Raw genomic sequence first — 17,684 nt, 5'->3', positions numbered from 1 at the left:
GCACGGGGAAGCAGGTGCCCTCGCTCACACTTGGTGGGAATGGAAGAGCTGCTGCTTTCTATCAGAATTTAGTGTGACAGCATTGCCCCAGCAATTCCACAGTTAGGAATTTATGCTGCGAATACACTTAAAAGAAATCCAAGTAGACATACATGGATGTCGATTCCATTGTTTGTCATAACTGGAGGGAGCGGAGGTTATTGAAATGTTCACCAATAGGGAATTGGCATAATAAATAAACTGTAATAGATAATTTTATTTTTAGGATTGGCTTCATTTTATTTTTTTATTTTTTTAAATTTTATTATGTTAATCAGCATACAGTACATCATTAGTTTTTGATGTAGTGTTCCATGATTCATTGTTTGCGTATAACACCCAGTGCTCCATTCAGTACGTGCCCTCTTTAATACCCATCACCAGGCTAACCCATCCCCCCTCCCCCCTCCCCTCTAGAACCCTAGTTTGTTTCTCAGAGTCCATAGTCTCTCATGGCTTTTCTCCCCCTCCGATTTCCCCCACTTCATTTTTCCCTTCCTACTATCTTCTTTTTTTTTTTTAACATATAATGTATTATTTGTTTCAGAGGTACAGGTCTGTGATTCAACAGTCTTACACAATTCACAGCGCTCACCGTAGCACATACCCTCCCCAATGTCTATCACCCAGCCACCCCATGCCTCCCACCTGCCACCACTCCAGCAACCCTCAGTTTGTTTCCTGAGATTAAGAATTCCTCATATCAGTGAGATCATGTGATACTTGTCTTTCTCTGATTGACTTATAATAGATAATAATTAAAGTAATAATGACTTTTATTTTTCTTTCCAGACTGCTGGTGAAATTGCAAGAGCTGAATTATAATTTGAAAGTCAAAGTCTTATTTGATAAGTAAGATATCTTTAATATTATCTAAGATACATACACTATTGAAATGCTGGTTCTGTTAACCAAACAAGGACTGATGCACCGGGGTTATTTATAAGTGATCCCAAGAGGGTTACATTGATAGTTCCCATTCTGGGCACTGGGAGCGTCCCCTAGAGCTGATAGCAACATGCTGGTGCCTTTTTAGACTATAAACGAACGAAAGCATGAGTGTGTTTTATGCATATGAGCTTGTAATGATCAAGTCTGAAAGCAACCGGGCCTGGCCTACTGGCCCTCCTTCCTCCTAGGGCAGCCCCAGAGGAGGAGGGGCCCTTGGTCAACCACAAGGCTGAAGACCGTGATTCTGCAGCCATTGTGGGGTTGTTTCTGGAATGCAGTTGACAGCATTTTACAGGGACTGTGTGGGGCCTGCTGGATCCACCCCTGTCTCTTCTGGACGGTAGGGACCCAGGAATGGGCAGGATCTCTCACAGGGTCTAAGTGGAGCCGTCCTACCCCATCTTACCCTGAGACCCTGGACCTGGACTAGCCCCGACCTAGCCACTGGCTCCTCTCCCTGCCCCCACCCTTGATATTTTTTAATGCTTTTGTGTGTAACATACTGGTTTAGCAAGTTTCAAAACCATTTATGATAATCCAAGTCCTTTTCCTCTGGTGTTTGTCTCTCCGCTCTGTCACAACATTCTTCCCTGTACCTCTGTCTTTCCTGCCATCAGCTATGGTGTCTCTGTGTATCGGCTTTTGCTGCTTAACAAATCACCCCAAGACTTAGGGGCTTAAAAACCCAAAAGCTTATGATTTCTCTTACTCTGTGAGCTGTAGGTGGTCTTTCTGGTCTGGGTCAGCTTGGTTGTTGCTGGGTGGTCCAGCGTGGGCTTGCTACATGTCTGAGGTCCTGGCTGGGATAACTGGGCCCTTGTCCGTGGGGCTCTCAGGGGCTAGCCTGGGCTTTTTCGCATGGTGATGGCATTGCAGGTGGGTACGGATAGCAGGGTGCGAGGCCTGCTGGGGCAAGGCTTGGAGCTCGTACAGCATCCCTCCCATCCATTCTGTTGGCAGAACCCAGTCAGAGTTACCTGAGGTTCAAGGGACAGGGAAATACACTCGTATTTCTTGAAAGGAAGAGTGGCAGAGATTTTATGGCCGTTAGGCCATGCTCTATCTGTCTTCTCTTTTGGTTTGTTATGGCTCTTTTGTCTTTTCTCTCTGTTCCAGCTCTGGGTTTTCTTCTTAGCTCTGGCAAGGTGGCTTTGTGTCACGCTGTTCCTTTTACTTTAAGTTCTTCCTCGCCCCCCAGCCGCCCCCGGAACTGGGGAAAGTTGGTCACTCGCATAGCTAATGGTGATTGTCACTCACAGAAATGTTGAACTTCTAGTTGAGATCGGAAAGGCAGCTGACCCAGGTCCCTGTGAGTGTGCTAATGATTTCCGGGCTGTGCCTCGGCCTGATGGGTACATGTGAGTCCAGGACATGACAGAGTCATCACAGCATTGATGTTAAGAGGCCAGGTTGCTCAAGATTTAACCTCAGATTTAAAGCTTAAACTTGACAGTTTCCCCAAATAATTGACTATTCTGGTACCTTCATAAAAGCATTAAAGATAATAGAGAATAAAAAGAAGGCTTTAGCCGTCACACTGGAAGTTCCCTAATCTCACAGCAGAGACAGCTCTCCGCTGCCCCGTGCTTAGCTCAGTGCCTCACGCAGGGCAGGTAATTGCTCAGGAAACAGCCAGAAGCATAGTGTACTTACGTTTATGGAGGGTGTGCTCTGTGCTCTTTCAGCCATGAACTAGCTTACCACTCAGTCTCCCTGAACTAGCTTACCACTCACAGTCTCCCTGAACTAGCTTACCACTCACAGTCTCCCTGAACTAGCTTACCACTCCCAGTCTCCCTGAACTAGCTTACCACTCCCAGTCTCCCTGAACTAGCTTACCACTCACAGTCTCCCTGAACTAGCTTACCACTCACAGTCTCCCTGAACTAGCTTACCACTCACAGTCTCCCTGAACTAGCTTACCACTCACAGTCTCCCTGAACTAGCTTACCACTCACAGTCCCCCTGAACTAGCTTACCACTCACAGTCCCCCTGAACTAGCTTACCACTCACAGTCCCCCTGAACTAGCTTACCACTCACAGTCCCCCTGAACTAGCTTACCACTCACAGTCCCCCTGAACTAGCTTACCACTCACAGTCCCCCTGAACTAGCTTACCACTCACAGTCCCCCTGAACTAGCTTACCACTCACAGTCCCCCTGAACTAGCTTACCACTCACAGTCCCCCTGAACTAGCTTACCACTCACAGTCCCCCTGAACTAGCTTACCACTCACAGTCTCCCTGAACTAGCTTACCACTCAGTCTCCCGTAAGGTTGGCGCTGGTAGCACCACATTGCACAAGTGCGAAACGTGAGGGCCGATGGATTATTTGCCCAGGGTCACTCAGCAATCCTCCGCAGAGCTCGTGTTGGTCGACCCCGGGTGGGGGGTGGGGAGGGAGGGAATGAAAGGACAGAAAACCCACAGGTATAGATTTTGTATTGGTTTTTTACTTATACATACACTTTTGTATTTTTGTTAAAGCTTGTTTCAAAATTTAAATACACATATATGATTTTACATATGTATATTTCTTTTTCAGAGATGTGAATGAGAGAAATACAGTAAAAGGGTACGTCAGACACTTTGTACTATATCTTGCTGTTTTTGTTTGTTTAAAAAGTTCCGAGCCTTTTAAGTATTTCTGCTCTGTATTGTCTAGATTTAGAAAGTTCAACATTTTGGGCACACATACGAAAGTGATGAACATGGAGGAGTCCACCAATGGAAGTCTGGCCGCAGAATTCCGACACCTGGTAGGGAGACCAGTTTTCCCCCTTTTTGGGTTCTGTCTGGCTTAGTAGGACTTCATTTTCAACACATGGCACCTGGTTCGCTGTGTGATGTGGATGGCACCCCCTGGGGAAGGCTTTCTCGAGTGTGGCTGTTGACTTCACTAGCTCTTGAGGAATCTTTGTTCCTCCTCCCTATCCCAGGCCTGTTCTGTTGCTGTTTTCTGCCAGTCTCTTCTCCAGAGATACTTTTTAGGAGCGTAGCAATCTCGGCAAAATATTCCATAAACCAGTGAGCACCTCAGTGATCTGTTCCTGGTGCCTCTGCGACCTCAGTGATCACTCACTCTAGCCTCTCATAGATTCCTCAGAATTGATAGTTGCCCCCACATCCTGACCATTCCTTCTCCCCACTCCAATTGTGGCAGGTCCCAGGAGTCTCTCCTCAGCCCATTACTCACATTTTCCTTTCTGGTGGTCTTGCCCACGACCGCTGCCCCTACCGCTTTATCTCCAGAGGAGTAGGCCCATTCTACCAAGGTGGTTCTGACGTGTTGCCACTGACCCTTGTGTTCTCCCTGGGCTGGAACCTGCAGGGAGGTTCACTGGCAACAGTTCTGTAAGCCAGCAAATTCACAGTTAGTGAAGCTAGACCTTATATGAGAGCCTCAGTCCAGACGTGGGAGTCTGATGGTACCCAGAGCTGCTCTCAGGGCTCCAGAATGCTTCCTTAAAACCTCAGGGATTGAAGTCTTTTTGAGGGCAGGCTTAGCTGTGCCCTGAGCCTGGGGAGCATGAAACAGCTAATAAAGCTTAAGGGGGATCATTCGGAAAAGTTTGCATATGGGGTTGGGGGGAGGGAGCAGGATGTGAATCCCTAGGATCCTTCCATGTTTGCATGGTGTCAGGCTGCTGGAAAAGGGCACTTAGGCTCATGAGCCCACACAGGGGTCACTTCATGTCTTGTTTTGCACTCTGAAAATCATTTCACATCCTTATTCTTTCTAAACCCTGACTTCAGTTTGATTTATAGATGAAAATAGCAACTGTGAGCATTATCATGCTGTTTACTAAGGTGGTTTCTTGTTCTATAGCAATTGAAGGAACAGAAAAATGCTGGCACCAGAACTAATGAGGTGAGTCCTTCTCTGTTTTGAATAGTCTCTAATCGGCAGGTGTGTGTCCAGGCAGGTTGGCTCAGTGCTCCTGAAGGCCGGGGGCACGTTGAAGAGGGGTTCAGACGCAGCAGGGAAGAGGATGAGCTTTGGGACACGGTGTATCTGTGATAACAGTAAAAACCCACGGCTTTCATGCTTTGTGCTTGTCAGATGATTTTGCACTCGAAGTCACTGGCCCCTCCCTGAAGCCACAGTGGAGTAGGTACAATGGGCCCATGTGCTACTCACATTTCACAGGCGAAGAAAGTGGATCACAGGAAGTTTGTAGGATGTAGCTGAGGGTACACGGGAATTACTGTGTGAGCTGGAACCAGAGGCCGGTTCGGGGCCTGCCGTGCTGAAAATGAAGTGTGGCAAGAGGGTTTTCTCACCCCTGCGTTCCCTACCCAGTGGCAGCATCTTTCTGTCCCTTTCCTTTTTACAGCCGGATCCTTGAGGAGGAGTGATGTTTGTAATGCATTAAAAAGTGAACTATGGACAGAGGACAGAATGTCTGGAGTTGCTTTGGTTTGGAACGATTTCAGCCTTGTGCCCCCATAGCAGGCGGTCCTTGCAACCACACCCAGCAGAGGTTGCGAGGAAGAGTGGGACAGGCACCGCCCGCCCCTGGCAGTGTCCCTGGCAGTGCAGCCCTGGTTTTGACCTTTACGCTCACCGTGACCTCCCCGGGGGCTTAGTTTCCTCTCCCGGGAGCAGAGAGAGCGGCCGCGCCTCTCCGGTTCTAAGTTGCTGGGAGGCTCACATGAGATAATGTGTATGAAGGCACTTAGAAAACTATTACATTTCTCCCTAAACCAGGGACTTTCTGACCCGACAGGCTTATGCAGATCAGTCCTTCCAGTAACTCATCCCTCTTGGAACGCGTGCGCTGTCCACCCGTCCGCCTGGGGTTGGAGCGGGGCGGCCAGGCAGCGGGCAGAGGGGCTGAGAGCCACGAAGCCTCACATCACCAAGAAACCCATTAGAAGCTGCTGTTTCCCTACTGACATTTCTTTCTGTCAATTTATAACCCTGGCCAGGCTTTCAGAAATCTAATCCTTGAGAGAACACGGAGATACAGTAATTAAACCTGGGATACATTATTGAAAACGGGAATTTTTTTTCTGAATTGCACTTGGTTGGGGGTTAGGCTTTCTGAAGCCTGTTGCAGTGCCTATGAGGCCCCCGAAAGTTGCAGGATGTGTGAATGAATCACTGTACTCCTTTCTTTTTTTTTTTCCTTTTCTCTTTTAAGGGCCCTCTTATCGTTACTGAAGAGCTTCACTCCCTTAGTTTTGAGACCCAGTTGTGCCAGCCTGGTTTGGTCATTGACCTCGAGGTGAGACTTACATGGTTCAGACATGGAAAATTTTATTTTTATTTCTCGGTTTTTGTTTTAGACATATTTACTTAATTGCTAAAAATGATGGTCTTTTTCAGCTAATACTATCTTGATGTTAATTGAATGGTTCGGGAAGCTAGAGAACCCAATTCAGCTTTAAATGCTACAAACTAAATGTTCTAGTTGAGGTGTCCTATGTTAATTTGTTATATGAAGCAGGGAGACTTATTTTTTAACTGAATGATATAACAAAAATAAGCTATGGACAAAAGAACTTAGCTTTACATTTTTAGTGTTCAAATATAAAATACGTGTAAATTTACAAACCATCCCTTGCTTAGTTTTGAGGCTACACAGTGGTCTGCAGGTGATATTTCTGTGATTCTGATGATATTAAGGTCTTTGTCATCTTTTAGACGATCTCTCTGCCTGTTGTGGTGATCTCCAACGTCAGCCAGCTCCCAAGTGGTTGGGCCTCCATCCTGTGGTACAACATGCTGGTGACAGAACCCCGGGTATGGAAAACACATCTGCTTTTGCATAGGTGTTAACTAGAGACCCCATCGTCTGGCTTCTGTGCATCTCACAGAGCTCCTCAGGGCCAGATGTTGAGAGAAATGTGACAACTCGAGTGGCTTTGTTAAGGATCTTTAGTAATTCTGGAAAAGGGAAGCATATGTATGTATCAGAAGTGAGAATTATGATTTTCCTTCTATGTGAATAAGCTCAGGCAATAGACTTCCTATAACTTTTACTGTGGAAGAATTCATTTATTGCTTTTCTTTAAAAAAAAGTGTATATATCTGCTCAACAAGCATGCTCCATTCTTTTTTTTTTTTTCTTAAAGATTTTTTATTTATTTATTTGAGACAGAGAGAATGAGAGAGAGAGAGAGCACATGAGAGGGGGGAGGGTCAGAGGGAGAAGCAGGCTCCCTGCCGAGCAGGGAGCCCGATGCGGGACTCGATCCAGGGACTCCAGGATCATGACCTGAGCCGAAGGCAGTCGCTTAACCAACTGAGCCACCCAGGCGCCCCAAGCATGCTCCATTCTTAAGTGTGGGTACTCACTGTTAATTAATTACGGCTGATTCTCGTTATTCCCTGCACGTACATTCTTGAAGGTCACTGTGAACACTGAATTAGCAAATGCTGAATGACTGCTACTGAACCTATCGATATGTGGCCTTGTTTATGTGGGCTTCTGTTTAAAGACACCTTATCTAATATATCTGTTGGTGTAGTGACATTGAGCTCATGGCCAACAGCACTGTAGCTCATGCCTGAACGAAGCGCATCTGAGTACAAGTATTTGCTCCGTAAGGCGCCCCGAGGCCATCTTGCACTTAGCAACACCAGACAGCCCTTCAGCGCTATCCTTGCAACCATTTTTTAAAAATGAAATTTTTAAAAAACAAACCCACAAAAAGGCAAAAAATGTGGCACTAAATAGACCTCGAAAAGGACACTCGCTTGTGGTACGAGAGCTGAAACAAGAAGGCAGCTGCTTCGTTTGACTCTCCTGGAAGCATCCATGTCAGGCGACTCCAGTCTTCACCACTCTATTCATGGCGTCCACAAATGACTCCAGAAGTGCCACGAGGAGCCGTTTGGGGGTTAAAGTGACTTTGCATGAGTAGGTTGAATTCACGAATGTGAACCTGCACATAACGAGAATCAACTGTGTTTCTCTTCTGTGAAAACTTGTGTGTGTCACAGAAACTAGAACTGAACTATGGGACAGATCCAGGGTTGAGTGCCTTGCTTGGGACCGAGGGTCTGAGCTTCCGGGTGTTTTTTTCTCTAGAACCTGTCCTTCTTCCTGAACCCACCATGTGCACGATGGTCCCAGCTCTCGGAAGTGCTCAGTTGGCAGTTTTCTTCTGTCACCAAAAGAGGTCTCAATGTGGACCAGCTCAGCATGCTGGGAGAGAAACTACTTGGTAGGAACTTTTTCCGTATATGAAAATTGAAACTCATAAAAATAGCTCGACTTGTTCCTTTCCCCTCTTTGCTCTCTATTTTGATCAAGGTAGAAGAGTGTTAAAAAAAAAAAAAAAAAAATCTCTTGGCTTTTCCAGCTGCAGCTTGTTGCAGCTAAATGAGAATTATAGCTCAACCTCGGAAGTAGGTATAGACCTGATAAAAAACTTAAATGAATCATTTCCCAATTATCTCATGTTAACATTACTGAGCAGGTTTCCTAAGGGAAATATTTTTGAATTATGTAAAATATGTTAGTTGTGGCTAAAAGAAGTTCCTTGATGAGAAAGATGAAGTCTTATTAACCTTGGGGAGAAAAAAGTAAGTCCCCAGTAAGTCTCCCCCGGGGAGAATAAGTAAGGTCCTGGGGCTACCCGCTGCATGGCATACACTCAGTGGTCAAAGCACATGGAGACCCTGCCCACAGCAGGATGACATCCTTGGCCAGCAGTTTTGATTGGTTTTGGCAGGGTCCAGGCCATGATAGAGAATTCCCGTTCAGTAGCTAATGTCATAGATTTATTAGTCTTCCACATAAGGAAATCAAAGACCTACTAGCCTCAAGGTCAAATCTTCAATGAATGGGAGTATCTGAACTATTTCTTTAAAAATCCACAGGCAACTTTTTTTTTTCCAGATTTGCTTTCTATACAAAGAATTGTGTATATTGCAAACACCAGTAGACTCTTCCTAACCAAGTGGCTCTCAATATGCCTTCTCGTGGCCACTTAGCTGTCACAGTAGGGGTCTTATGCCATTTAATAAGATGTAAGAAATCACCTCATTCCATTTCCTTATTTGGTGAGAATTAAGACAGATACCTTTTCTGCCTATAATGGCTTATTTGTGGTTCTCTCCAAAGAGAGATGACAGGCTCACCGCCTTGTACGGCCTGGGCTGCTTTAATTTGTGTAGCTGATAACCCCTAGGTTTCCTTCCCCTCTCTCATTTCTCTCACTTGGCTTTTGATCTGCATCAACCTCCCTGAGCCCATGTCCTATTTGGAGGAGGGCTGAGGAAAATGCCCAAATAAGCTTGAAAAGTCAAGGGTCAGTGAAATAGATCACCTAGGGGTGATCTTGGTCTTAGTTTAAAGCTTGAGAAAGCTCTGAAGGACCAGTGGGAGAGGAGCCTGCTGAGGAAGGAGGAAGAGGCAACTGGAGATGATACTGCATAGACAGGGACCAGATGAAGGCTTCTCCAGAAAGCACAATTAATTAGCATCAGTGTGTCTGAGAATATCAACCATGTACATACAGTCTTCCTCTTTTGGGTGTTGGCTCTTTGAGAGGAAATACAAGAGCCATCAGTCTAACCAAAGCTTCAGAGTCAATTTCTGTTTCTGTTTCATTTGGTTAGGTCCTAATGCTGGCCCTGATGGCCTCATTCCGTGGACAAGATTCTGTAAAGTGAGTACTGTCTGGGTTTTCTACGCTCTGAGTTCTCGCTCTCTGTTGAGGTTTTCATATTTTTTGCTGTGGTAGTTACTTATCTTTGTGCTTATTTTGGCATGTTTGTCCCTGGCCCGTGGAAACCCTAGGGCAGGTTGTTTACTTTCCTTCAGTGCAGAAGGTCAGTCTCCAAGTGTGAGTCTGACAGGAAGCGCCTGAGTGTGTGATAACATTCTTTCTATCTGAAATGAGTCTTCCATTTACCCACACCGGTCCCTTGCCTGGGAGCATTTTTGCCCCGTCCATGAGAATTGTGTGCTCTGTGCTGGCCTGGACGGCCCGATGGGCCTGATGAGTTTCCCCAAGCCTGCTCAAGCAGAGGGACCAGTTGGAGGGAATAATCAGACCCCCTGGGGTCACCAGACAGTGCTGACAAGCTCACACTACTGGATTTTACTAGTAGGAGGGCAGCTTTTGTTCTGTGATTCACCCTGGAGGTCATTCCCTGGCTGGTTCACTACAGTTTAGAGAAGGAAGCAGAGCCTGGCCCAGGAAAGAGAGAGCGTGGTGTCTGCATGCCCATAAGGGGAGGGGCGGCTCTGTAGGGGACAGACAGTGTTAGTTTTGGCAGCTGGGCAGGCTTTGCAAATTAAAATCCGACGGTGGGAAGAGGCATGGTAAGTCACTATTTTGAATTTCTTTGTTCCTAATGTGTGCATTTATACACTTGCAGGAAAACATAAATGATAAAAATTTTCCTTTCTGGCTTTGGATTGAAAGCATCCTTGAACTCATTAAAAAACACCTGCTCTCTCTCTGGAATGATGGGTAAGGATCATTGATAGATTTATTTTTGAAACATAATTTTAGGACACACCCCCTTACTGCAAGGCTGAGACCGGCCTGACCTGGACAGACCGCCTTATTTGACAAGACTTGTGTGCATCTCACAGGAACGGATGCTTCCAGGCTTTCTGGCTGGTCCCGTTGGGGCTTCATGATAGTGGAACCTCGTAAGATTAAACTTGCGCTCTCATAGTATATGGATATTCAACACTTAAGATTTTTTGAGCGCCATTCATGCATTCACTCCTTCAACAAAAATTTCTTAAGCACTGACTTGCTGTATTGCCCCTAGGAAAGAAGAAAAACCTTTGTAACTCAGTAAATTGTTTTTATCTAAATTATTCCCAGGGTCAGTTGATATTTCAGCAAAGGCTTTAACTTGTCAGAGGTGCTAGAACATGAAAATATATTGTCTGAGACATTTCCATGGCCTTTAAAAATCAAGTGGAAATAAAAAAGGTCATCAAATAAATATAAAAGGCTCATTAATCCAGCAAGTATTTACTGATCATCTATAGCATCCTATTGGCCCCGTGTTAATGATTGGTTTGCACTTAAGCAGACACGTGTATAAGCGAAATGCTACCTGAAGTGTCAATTAAATAGATGTTAAAGCACCCTAAAGGGTCTCTACATTTTTATCCTGTGTTCCTTTGTCAAGTTTCGGTAATCGACTTGGTCTGTAAGCTAACATGAAAACACGGCTGAAGCTCAGAGTGCCTCTCGGATCGCTTTCCGCCCGCAGGTGTATCGTGGGCTTTATCAGCAAGGAGCGGGAGCGCGCGCTGCTCAAGGACCAGCAGCCGGGGACGTTCCTGCTGCGCTTCAGCGAGAGCTGCCGGGAAGGGGCCATCACGTTCACGTGGGTGGAGCGCTCCCAGAACGGAGGCGGTAAGCCCTTCTCCCTCGCCGAGCGCCTGGGGCGGCCGGGGCGCCGGCGACGGAAAGCTTAGCCGCGCCCGAGCCTCGCAGAGAGGATTGAATACATTGCCAGGGAGAGCTGTGTGAGTCACGGCCTGGAGCGCGCGGTGGGCATGACGGTTTTTTTAAAAGACGAGGCCACATTCTTCTCTTTCTGTCAGGTTTGTCATCTGGAGAGGGAGGATGTGAGTCAGCGAGGCTGACAGGCAGTTTTGGGGAGGCCTGTGCGTGCAGGCGCACTGCGGGGAGCCCCACGTGGAGGCGCGCACGGGCGGGCTCCCCGAGAGGGGGCCTGCCTCCCACCCCGCCAGCAAACTTGGTTCTCGCTTGGGTTTCTGTTTCGCCAGATGAATTTGTGGCGGAAAGGCTCCGAGCACCTCCGCACCCCGAAGCCGGTTTCGGGGGAGGAGGCTGAACGGCAGAGATGAGAAAAGGACAGACACGTTTCTTTTCGCAGTTGCTTCTAGTTTGCGCTCTTTGAGGGGCTGAAGGAATCCAGCGACTTTCCTGCTTTCGGGGGAAAGAGGCAAAAAACAGGGCCTACTTTTCTTGTTGTATTTTTTTTTTTTTTTTTTTCTCCTAACGAAAATGCAGGAACGCTGGGATCAGGGCCCAGGGTGGGCAGAAGATGTTAGAAACGGCCTTTCATCCTCTCCCCGGGGAAGGGGGGGGGAGCCCCTACGGAGCTGAGAGATGGAGCGAGCCAAGCAGGAGGCAGAGCCGAGGAGAGCCTTGGCAACCCGAAAGCTTAGGCGGGGCGGCACGGGCTGCAGAGCTCTGGGACGCCCCGCAGAGGCTGCGGTTGCAGGGCAGGGTCCCCAGAGCGCCCAACAGCAGCCTCTGGAATGTGTGCGCCCAGACTGAGCTTCGGGATCAGTCAGGACGCAGGGTTCAAATGAAGTCTGGGAATAGGACCACGAGTAAATAAACGGGTTTATCGCATTAAAGATTAGAAGAAAAAGCAAATAGGATCCTTTTTTGTTTACAAATTTTTTCCGTGTATTGTCATTTATTTTAATAAAAAATTACATTCTTCAATCCGAAAAGAAAAGCAACCGGAGAATGAGCTTATTTTTTATTAATCTGTGACTTGAGCCAAGATGATCCAGTTAGTATTTCTTTGGGTGGGGACATCGTTAAAGATGCAGGCTACTGAAGATGTTTAATAAACCTTGCCAGGTTTACCAATCTCAGCAAATAATGATAAGTGCAGTGTTGTTGCATTGCCTTTATTTCTCCTGTTTCTCAGAAAGGATTATGATTTATTTAGAAATGAAGCAGCATGCTGTGTTATAAATCCTATATTGTGATTAGTTCTTACCGGGGGTCACTCAAATCCATAAAGTCTTGCAATGTTCTGTTTCTCTCCTCTGTTGTTTTGGGATAGTCCATGGGACTCACTTAGATCTTCCTCTTTTTTAGAACCTTACTTCCATGCCGTTGAACCTTACACGAAAAAAGAACTTTCTGCGGTTACTTTCCCTGATATTATTCGCAATTACAAAGTCATGGCTGCTGAAAATATTCCAGAGAATCCCCTGAAGTATCTGTATCCGAATATTGATAAAGACCATGCCTTCGGGAAATATTACTCCAGGCCAAAGGAAGGTAGGTGGGGGAAGTGAATGATCGGCGCCCTGATGAGTAATAGCACAGGTGTGATGAGGTTCCCGTTTCATCACTGTCCAAAGGTTTGCTGGAGCCCGGGTTTAGTCACACACACTGGCCTGGCCTTCCTGTAAGTGCCTGGTGCCGGCACAAGCTTCACCCCGGCTGTGTCCTCCTCCCGCCACTTTCTTTTGAATTGCTGTAAGCAGGCTTTCCAAAGATGGTAAAACCCAAAGTATAGTTGAAATATAACATGCTATTTGGCGTGATATAAACAGTAAGAAATGAACAAAGAATTTCTTATTTTAGGAGTGTCAAAAAAGTCCATTTCTGGTCTTGTGTATTTGTTACATTATTTTTTCCAATATTTTGGCCAACTGATTTATACCAGCCTGTTCCTGTTGAAATTGAGAGATCGAAGGCCCGGGAGAAGCAAAATGGTTCATTCAGGGTGATATGATGAATCTATGAGATGATACTATTTCTAGTGATTGTCATTAAGAGCGCTTCTCCATCTTTGCCGAATTGCATTTGAGATTCGGCTGCTCTGGTTTGGAACACGCCAACAAAGTTAACTATTTTCCAGAACCAGAAATGTCAATATTCACATAGTTGCTTTGGGCGGAAGATGTGTATATCGTAGCAGCCAGGCTGGGACCGCTAACCCAGATACACTTGGCACATTTTGTGCTCTGGCTTCTGTAGGATTTTAAGCCTGGGAAGGAGAGAGCTCACAGCTTGACTTCTGTCCTGGGCTCTTCGCCCTTCCCTCTGAGTTGTTTCTGCATTCCCACTGGAATGTGAGGTGACCCAAGCAGGGAAGTCACTTAAAGCTTAAAGCTCCAGGACCCACCCGACTGTCAGGGCAAACAGTAAAATTTTGATGAACGAGAACGTTGATCGTCTGTTCTTGGGTAAGGTCTGCTAACCGAAGGTTGTACCCGATGTGTTTGCTTCTAGCCCCAGAACCAATGGAACTCGATGGCCCAAAAGGAACTGGATACATCAAGACTGAGTTGATTTCTGTGTCTGAAGTGTAAGTGAACACAGAAGAGAGCCATGTTTAAAACCCGCAGGCCAGCCCCGCTCCTGGCTGGGGCCTGTTGAAGATGCTTGTCCTTTGCTTTCTCACTGTAGTCGCTGCTGCTGCCACCACAGTCGGACTTGTTGGAAAGATCCTGACTAGAGATCCTGGTGTCACTGCCTATCAGAATTTTACTGCCTTTATACAAAACAAACAAACAAACAAAAACAAAACAAAAAACCCAAACACCACCGCCACCACCACCACCCAAGGTTGTATTTAAGTCCCCCCCAAACTGATACTTTGAAAAAGTATAAATAAAATGAACAAAAATGGATCAGAGTGGGAAAGTAGTTCTTTTCAATGGAGGAAAAGGCCAAAGTGATGATTGAGATACATTTTTTTTTCGCTTGCTTTTATTTTGTTGTTTCATTTTATAAAAGGTAGACAAAAATTTGGAAAAATCATTGTCAGTTATTTGGCCTGCAGCACTGTCTTGGGGTGAATGGATGTAGCCTTCATGTAAAAACACTCTGGAGCAGCTTTATCTGCATACAAACCTCAAGGTAGGGACGAGGGACTCCCCAGACACGTCTCTGGAGCTTCTCGGGCCACACTCAGCCCCGAGGCGCCGGCCCCTCGGTGACGCGCTGCCCGCGCCGCCCGCACCTTTAACCAGGCAGGAGCGGCGCGGGTCCCAGGCCTGGCTACCTCTCGCTCACATCTCCAGAGTCCTGGACGTTTCCCAAGGGGCCGGGCTGGGGACAGGAGCCTCCCGCCATCTGTACTTTTCCAGATGTACTGCACAAGCGGGTGCACTGAGCCGAAATAAAGATCTCAAGGGATCATTCCATCGTAGGCCAAAGACGGAATGTCGAAGTTGGCACCACCGCTTTCACGATCTTGGTGTTAACATTTCCTTTTCCTTTCTCCCCATTTTAGTCACCCCTCTCGACTTCAGACCACAGACAACCTTCTCCCCATGTCTCCTGAGGAGTTTGACGAGGTGTCGCGGATAGTGGGTTCTGTGGAGTTTGACAGTATGGTGAGTACCCCGCGCGGATGTGTCGCCGCTCGCCGAGCAGGTGCTCTCTGGGGCGGGGAGGGCGCCCGGCAGCCGCTCGGCTCAGCTGCACGATGTCGGAAGGTGCCTCTGGCAGAGCCAGCGAGGCTGTTTTAGATCAGCCCTGCTAAGTCGGAGCCTGCTGTGCTTAAACAAGCTCCATCATCACCAGGATGCTTTATTCCTGGCACTCTGCACCTTCCAGAAACTAAATGGCATTTCAAATATTGAAAAATTCCGCCTCTGCCCTTTGAAGTTGTCCTTGTAGAAATTTCATATATTAAGGAACTCCCGTTTCTCTGATAAGAAAATGTTTTCCTTCGGCCTGTTATTTCAGCACTGTGTCTGGGTGCAGGAGTGTTATTTTTAGGAAGAGAGAGGACTGATGCTTGGCAGTTAACAGCCCTTACAGAGGCTTCAGCAGCGACAGCGGTACAGTTCCACCTGCTTCGTATTTGAGGACTGATTTGGGCTGCTCGCACCTGGGGTGGTCGGGCACTTGCCAGGAGTAGAAAGTTCTAGGAGTGAAAGAGTTATGAGTGTCATGACCAGAATAGGAACAGGGTTGTCCACAGAAGAGAGAATCTAGTCCCTCTGGGAAAATGTTTTTTCAGTAAATCAAATGGTATTGTTTGCCTGTCGGGCCGAAATCCTTCCTCTTAAAGACTTTTTTTGGTTGGCTGGAATTTTGCTGACACTGTTTAATTTTAAGCTCTTTTCCACGTGAAGCTATTCCAGTCTATTTGTTAAAATGTGTTTACTCCTTTAAAAAAAGTCCTCCCTGAGTTACTACCGTCCTTTCTTCGTCAGTTTCTTGTAACTGGTGCCTGGCACAGACCATTTGCTCAGGGGCGAGGAGGAGGGCAGGGCAGGGGAGGGAAAGGTGGAGAGGGTGCCGTCCTTCAGACACCCGGGGTTGTGTGGCCGTGTGTGCACGTGACATCAGTAACACCTGTTGAGAGTCAAGTTTCTGGTATGTAAGTTCTTTCTTAGTCCCTTTTTCTCACCTGAAGAAGCCCAGGCTCAACTCTTTAGAGACCGTAATTTCTTACACATTCCTGATTGTTGAGAATGAAAAAAGTCACTTCTGTTCCTGTTGGCAAGTGTAAAATGGACCTTTTCCATGGGCAAGGACGCATCCTCTGTTGGAATGTAGCCCCTGAGTCTGCTATAAAGTGCTTTCTAAGCCCGACTCAAAAATGGAACAAATATAAAGCCCTGTTCCAAGAGTGTAAGAGCTGTCGATGGAACCACAAAATGGCTGCCCTTCTTTATTGTGCTTTAGCAAGTTGCATTATCATCACAGTCAGCAGCACCATTAATAGGTGAGATTTACCGTGTACCGGGCACTCCGCCAGTAGTGACTTCATCAGTCTTCACAACCCCCTTCTGAGTTAGCGGTTATTGTTGTTCTCAGTTTTACAGTGTGGAAAAGGAGCGCCCCCCCCCAATCCCAAATTGTATAACTTGACTAAGATCAAACAGCTAGTAAATGGTGGAATGAGTATTTGAACCCACCCGGTGAGTCTCCAGCGTGCATACTGTCCGCTGTCCTGGAATGCCTCCCAGAAAAAGCAGAGCTTCATCGCGTTCAAAACATCCACCGCACAGAAACTGTTTGCACAGGACTCACTAGGTCTCACCCCAGTTCATTAGGACAAAGGCAGCATGGCCTTTGGATGAGAAGCCCGTGTTTGGGATTCAGAAGTCAGAGTTCCAGCTCTGTCATCACCGTTATTCCCCTCGGCTTTAAGAAAATGAGATGGATTAGTTGTCTCCATCTGTCAGACGGTGTGACTGACTTTCTCTGTGTTCTTGGGATGCTACTGGGAGAGTGATTTAAATTCTCTAAATACAGGCCAGGAAATGGACACCCCCCCCATAGCCATTCCATTCCAGATGACTTCATTCATGTCATGTGTAGGGCAGAAGAAGTCTGTTTTACACACAGGGCAGAAGTCTGTTTTACACACACACACAAAGTCTGTTTTACACACACACACAGAAGTCTGTTTTACACACCACACACAGAAATCTGTTTTACACACACACACACACGTAGGGCAGAAGAAGTCTGTTTTACACACACACACACACACACACACACACACACACACACACTCTCTCTCTCTCTCTCTCTCTCTCTCTCTCTCTCTCTCTCTCTCTCCAGGTTAAACCTTTAGAAGACTGAAGGAGCTAGGAGAGGTGATAATCTGGATAAGGCGCTGGCTGGACAAAATAGAAATTGGATTAGTACCCAAATTGGGTGGACTCTACTTTGTCTCAGATGATCTGTCCTTAACCTTGGCCATGATTTCCAGTCAGCATCTACCCCTGGCAGGAGAGCATATGCTCTGAAACAGAGCAGCCTCTCTCGGAGCTGGCTATTTCAGCCACGTCTGCAGCTTGCAGCTCTGGATTAGGGTCAGGAACAGGAGGACCGCAGGCCCCTGAGGAAACTGTCCAAGAGACACAGAGCACCAGTGTTTTGTGCAGGATGACTTGAGTGTTTGTTTAGTCTGGATTTCCTGTACAATAAACTTCTTCCTCAGGGACTACGTGAGAACTAGTCTACTCTCCTGCCGGCCTTTGGGCAAAGCTGATGATAACAGCAGGAACATTT

At 46.7% G+C, this 17,684-nt stretch overlaps 1 protein-coding gene across 5 annotated transcripts in view; it reads left to right on the top strand.

The window, feature by feature from the left end:
* The window catches only part of STAT1 (signal transducer and activator of transcription 1), a 42,729-nt gene that overhangs the window by 17,379 nt on the left and 7,666 nt on the right, over nucleotides 1-17,684 (top strand). For 4 of the 5 annotated variants that reach the window (XR_013447283.1, XR_013447282.1, XR_013447281.1 and 1 more), the window contains exons 12-24: nucleotides 832-891; nucleotides 3,538-3,567; nucleotides 3,658-3,751; nucleotides 4,822-4,863; nucleotides 6,140-6,223; nucleotides 6,643-6,741; nucleotides 8,033-8,168; nucleotides 9,568-9,617; nucleotides 10,333-10,427; nucleotides 11,191-11,336; nucleotides 12,789-12,974; nucleotides 13,935-14,010; nucleotides 14,941-15,043. Coding sequence is in view for 2 of the 5 variants with exons in the window: in XM_036065516.2 (XP_035921409.1) it covers nucleotides 832-891; nucleotides 3,538-3,567; nucleotides 3,658-3,751; nucleotides 4,822-4,863; nucleotides 6,140-6,223; nucleotides 6,643-6,741; nucleotides 8,033-8,168; nucleotides 9,568-9,617; nucleotides 10,333-10,427; nucleotides 11,191-11,336; nucleotides 12,789-12,974; nucleotides 13,935-14,010; nucleotides 14,941-15,043 (1,201 nt within the window). In the remaining 3 variants the exon portion in view is untranslated. Of the gene's footprint in view, nucleotides 1-831; nucleotides 892-3,537; nucleotides 3,568-3,657; nucleotides 3,752-4,821; nucleotides 4,864-6,139; nucleotides 6,224-6,642; nucleotides 6,742-8,032; nucleotides 8,169-9,567; nucleotides 9,618-10,332; nucleotides 10,428-11,190; nucleotides 11,337-12,788; nucleotides 12,975-13,934; nucleotides 14,011-14,111; nucleotides 14,336-14,940; nucleotides 15,044-17,684 lie in introns of those variants that run through there. The other variant, XM_078071117.1, reaches the window with a different exon arrangement.

The sequence above is a fragment of the Halichoerus grypus genome, chromosome 4, assembly GCF_964656455.1.
Source record: "Halichoerus grypus chromosome 4, mHalGry1.hap1.1, whole genome shotgun sequence".
Lineage (NCBI taxonomy): Eukaryota > Metazoa > Chordata > Mammalia > Carnivora > Phocidae > Halichoerus > Halichoerus grypus.
Note: the sequence above shows the minus strand (reverse complement) of the source record. Positions and strands in the feature narration are given on the sequence as shown.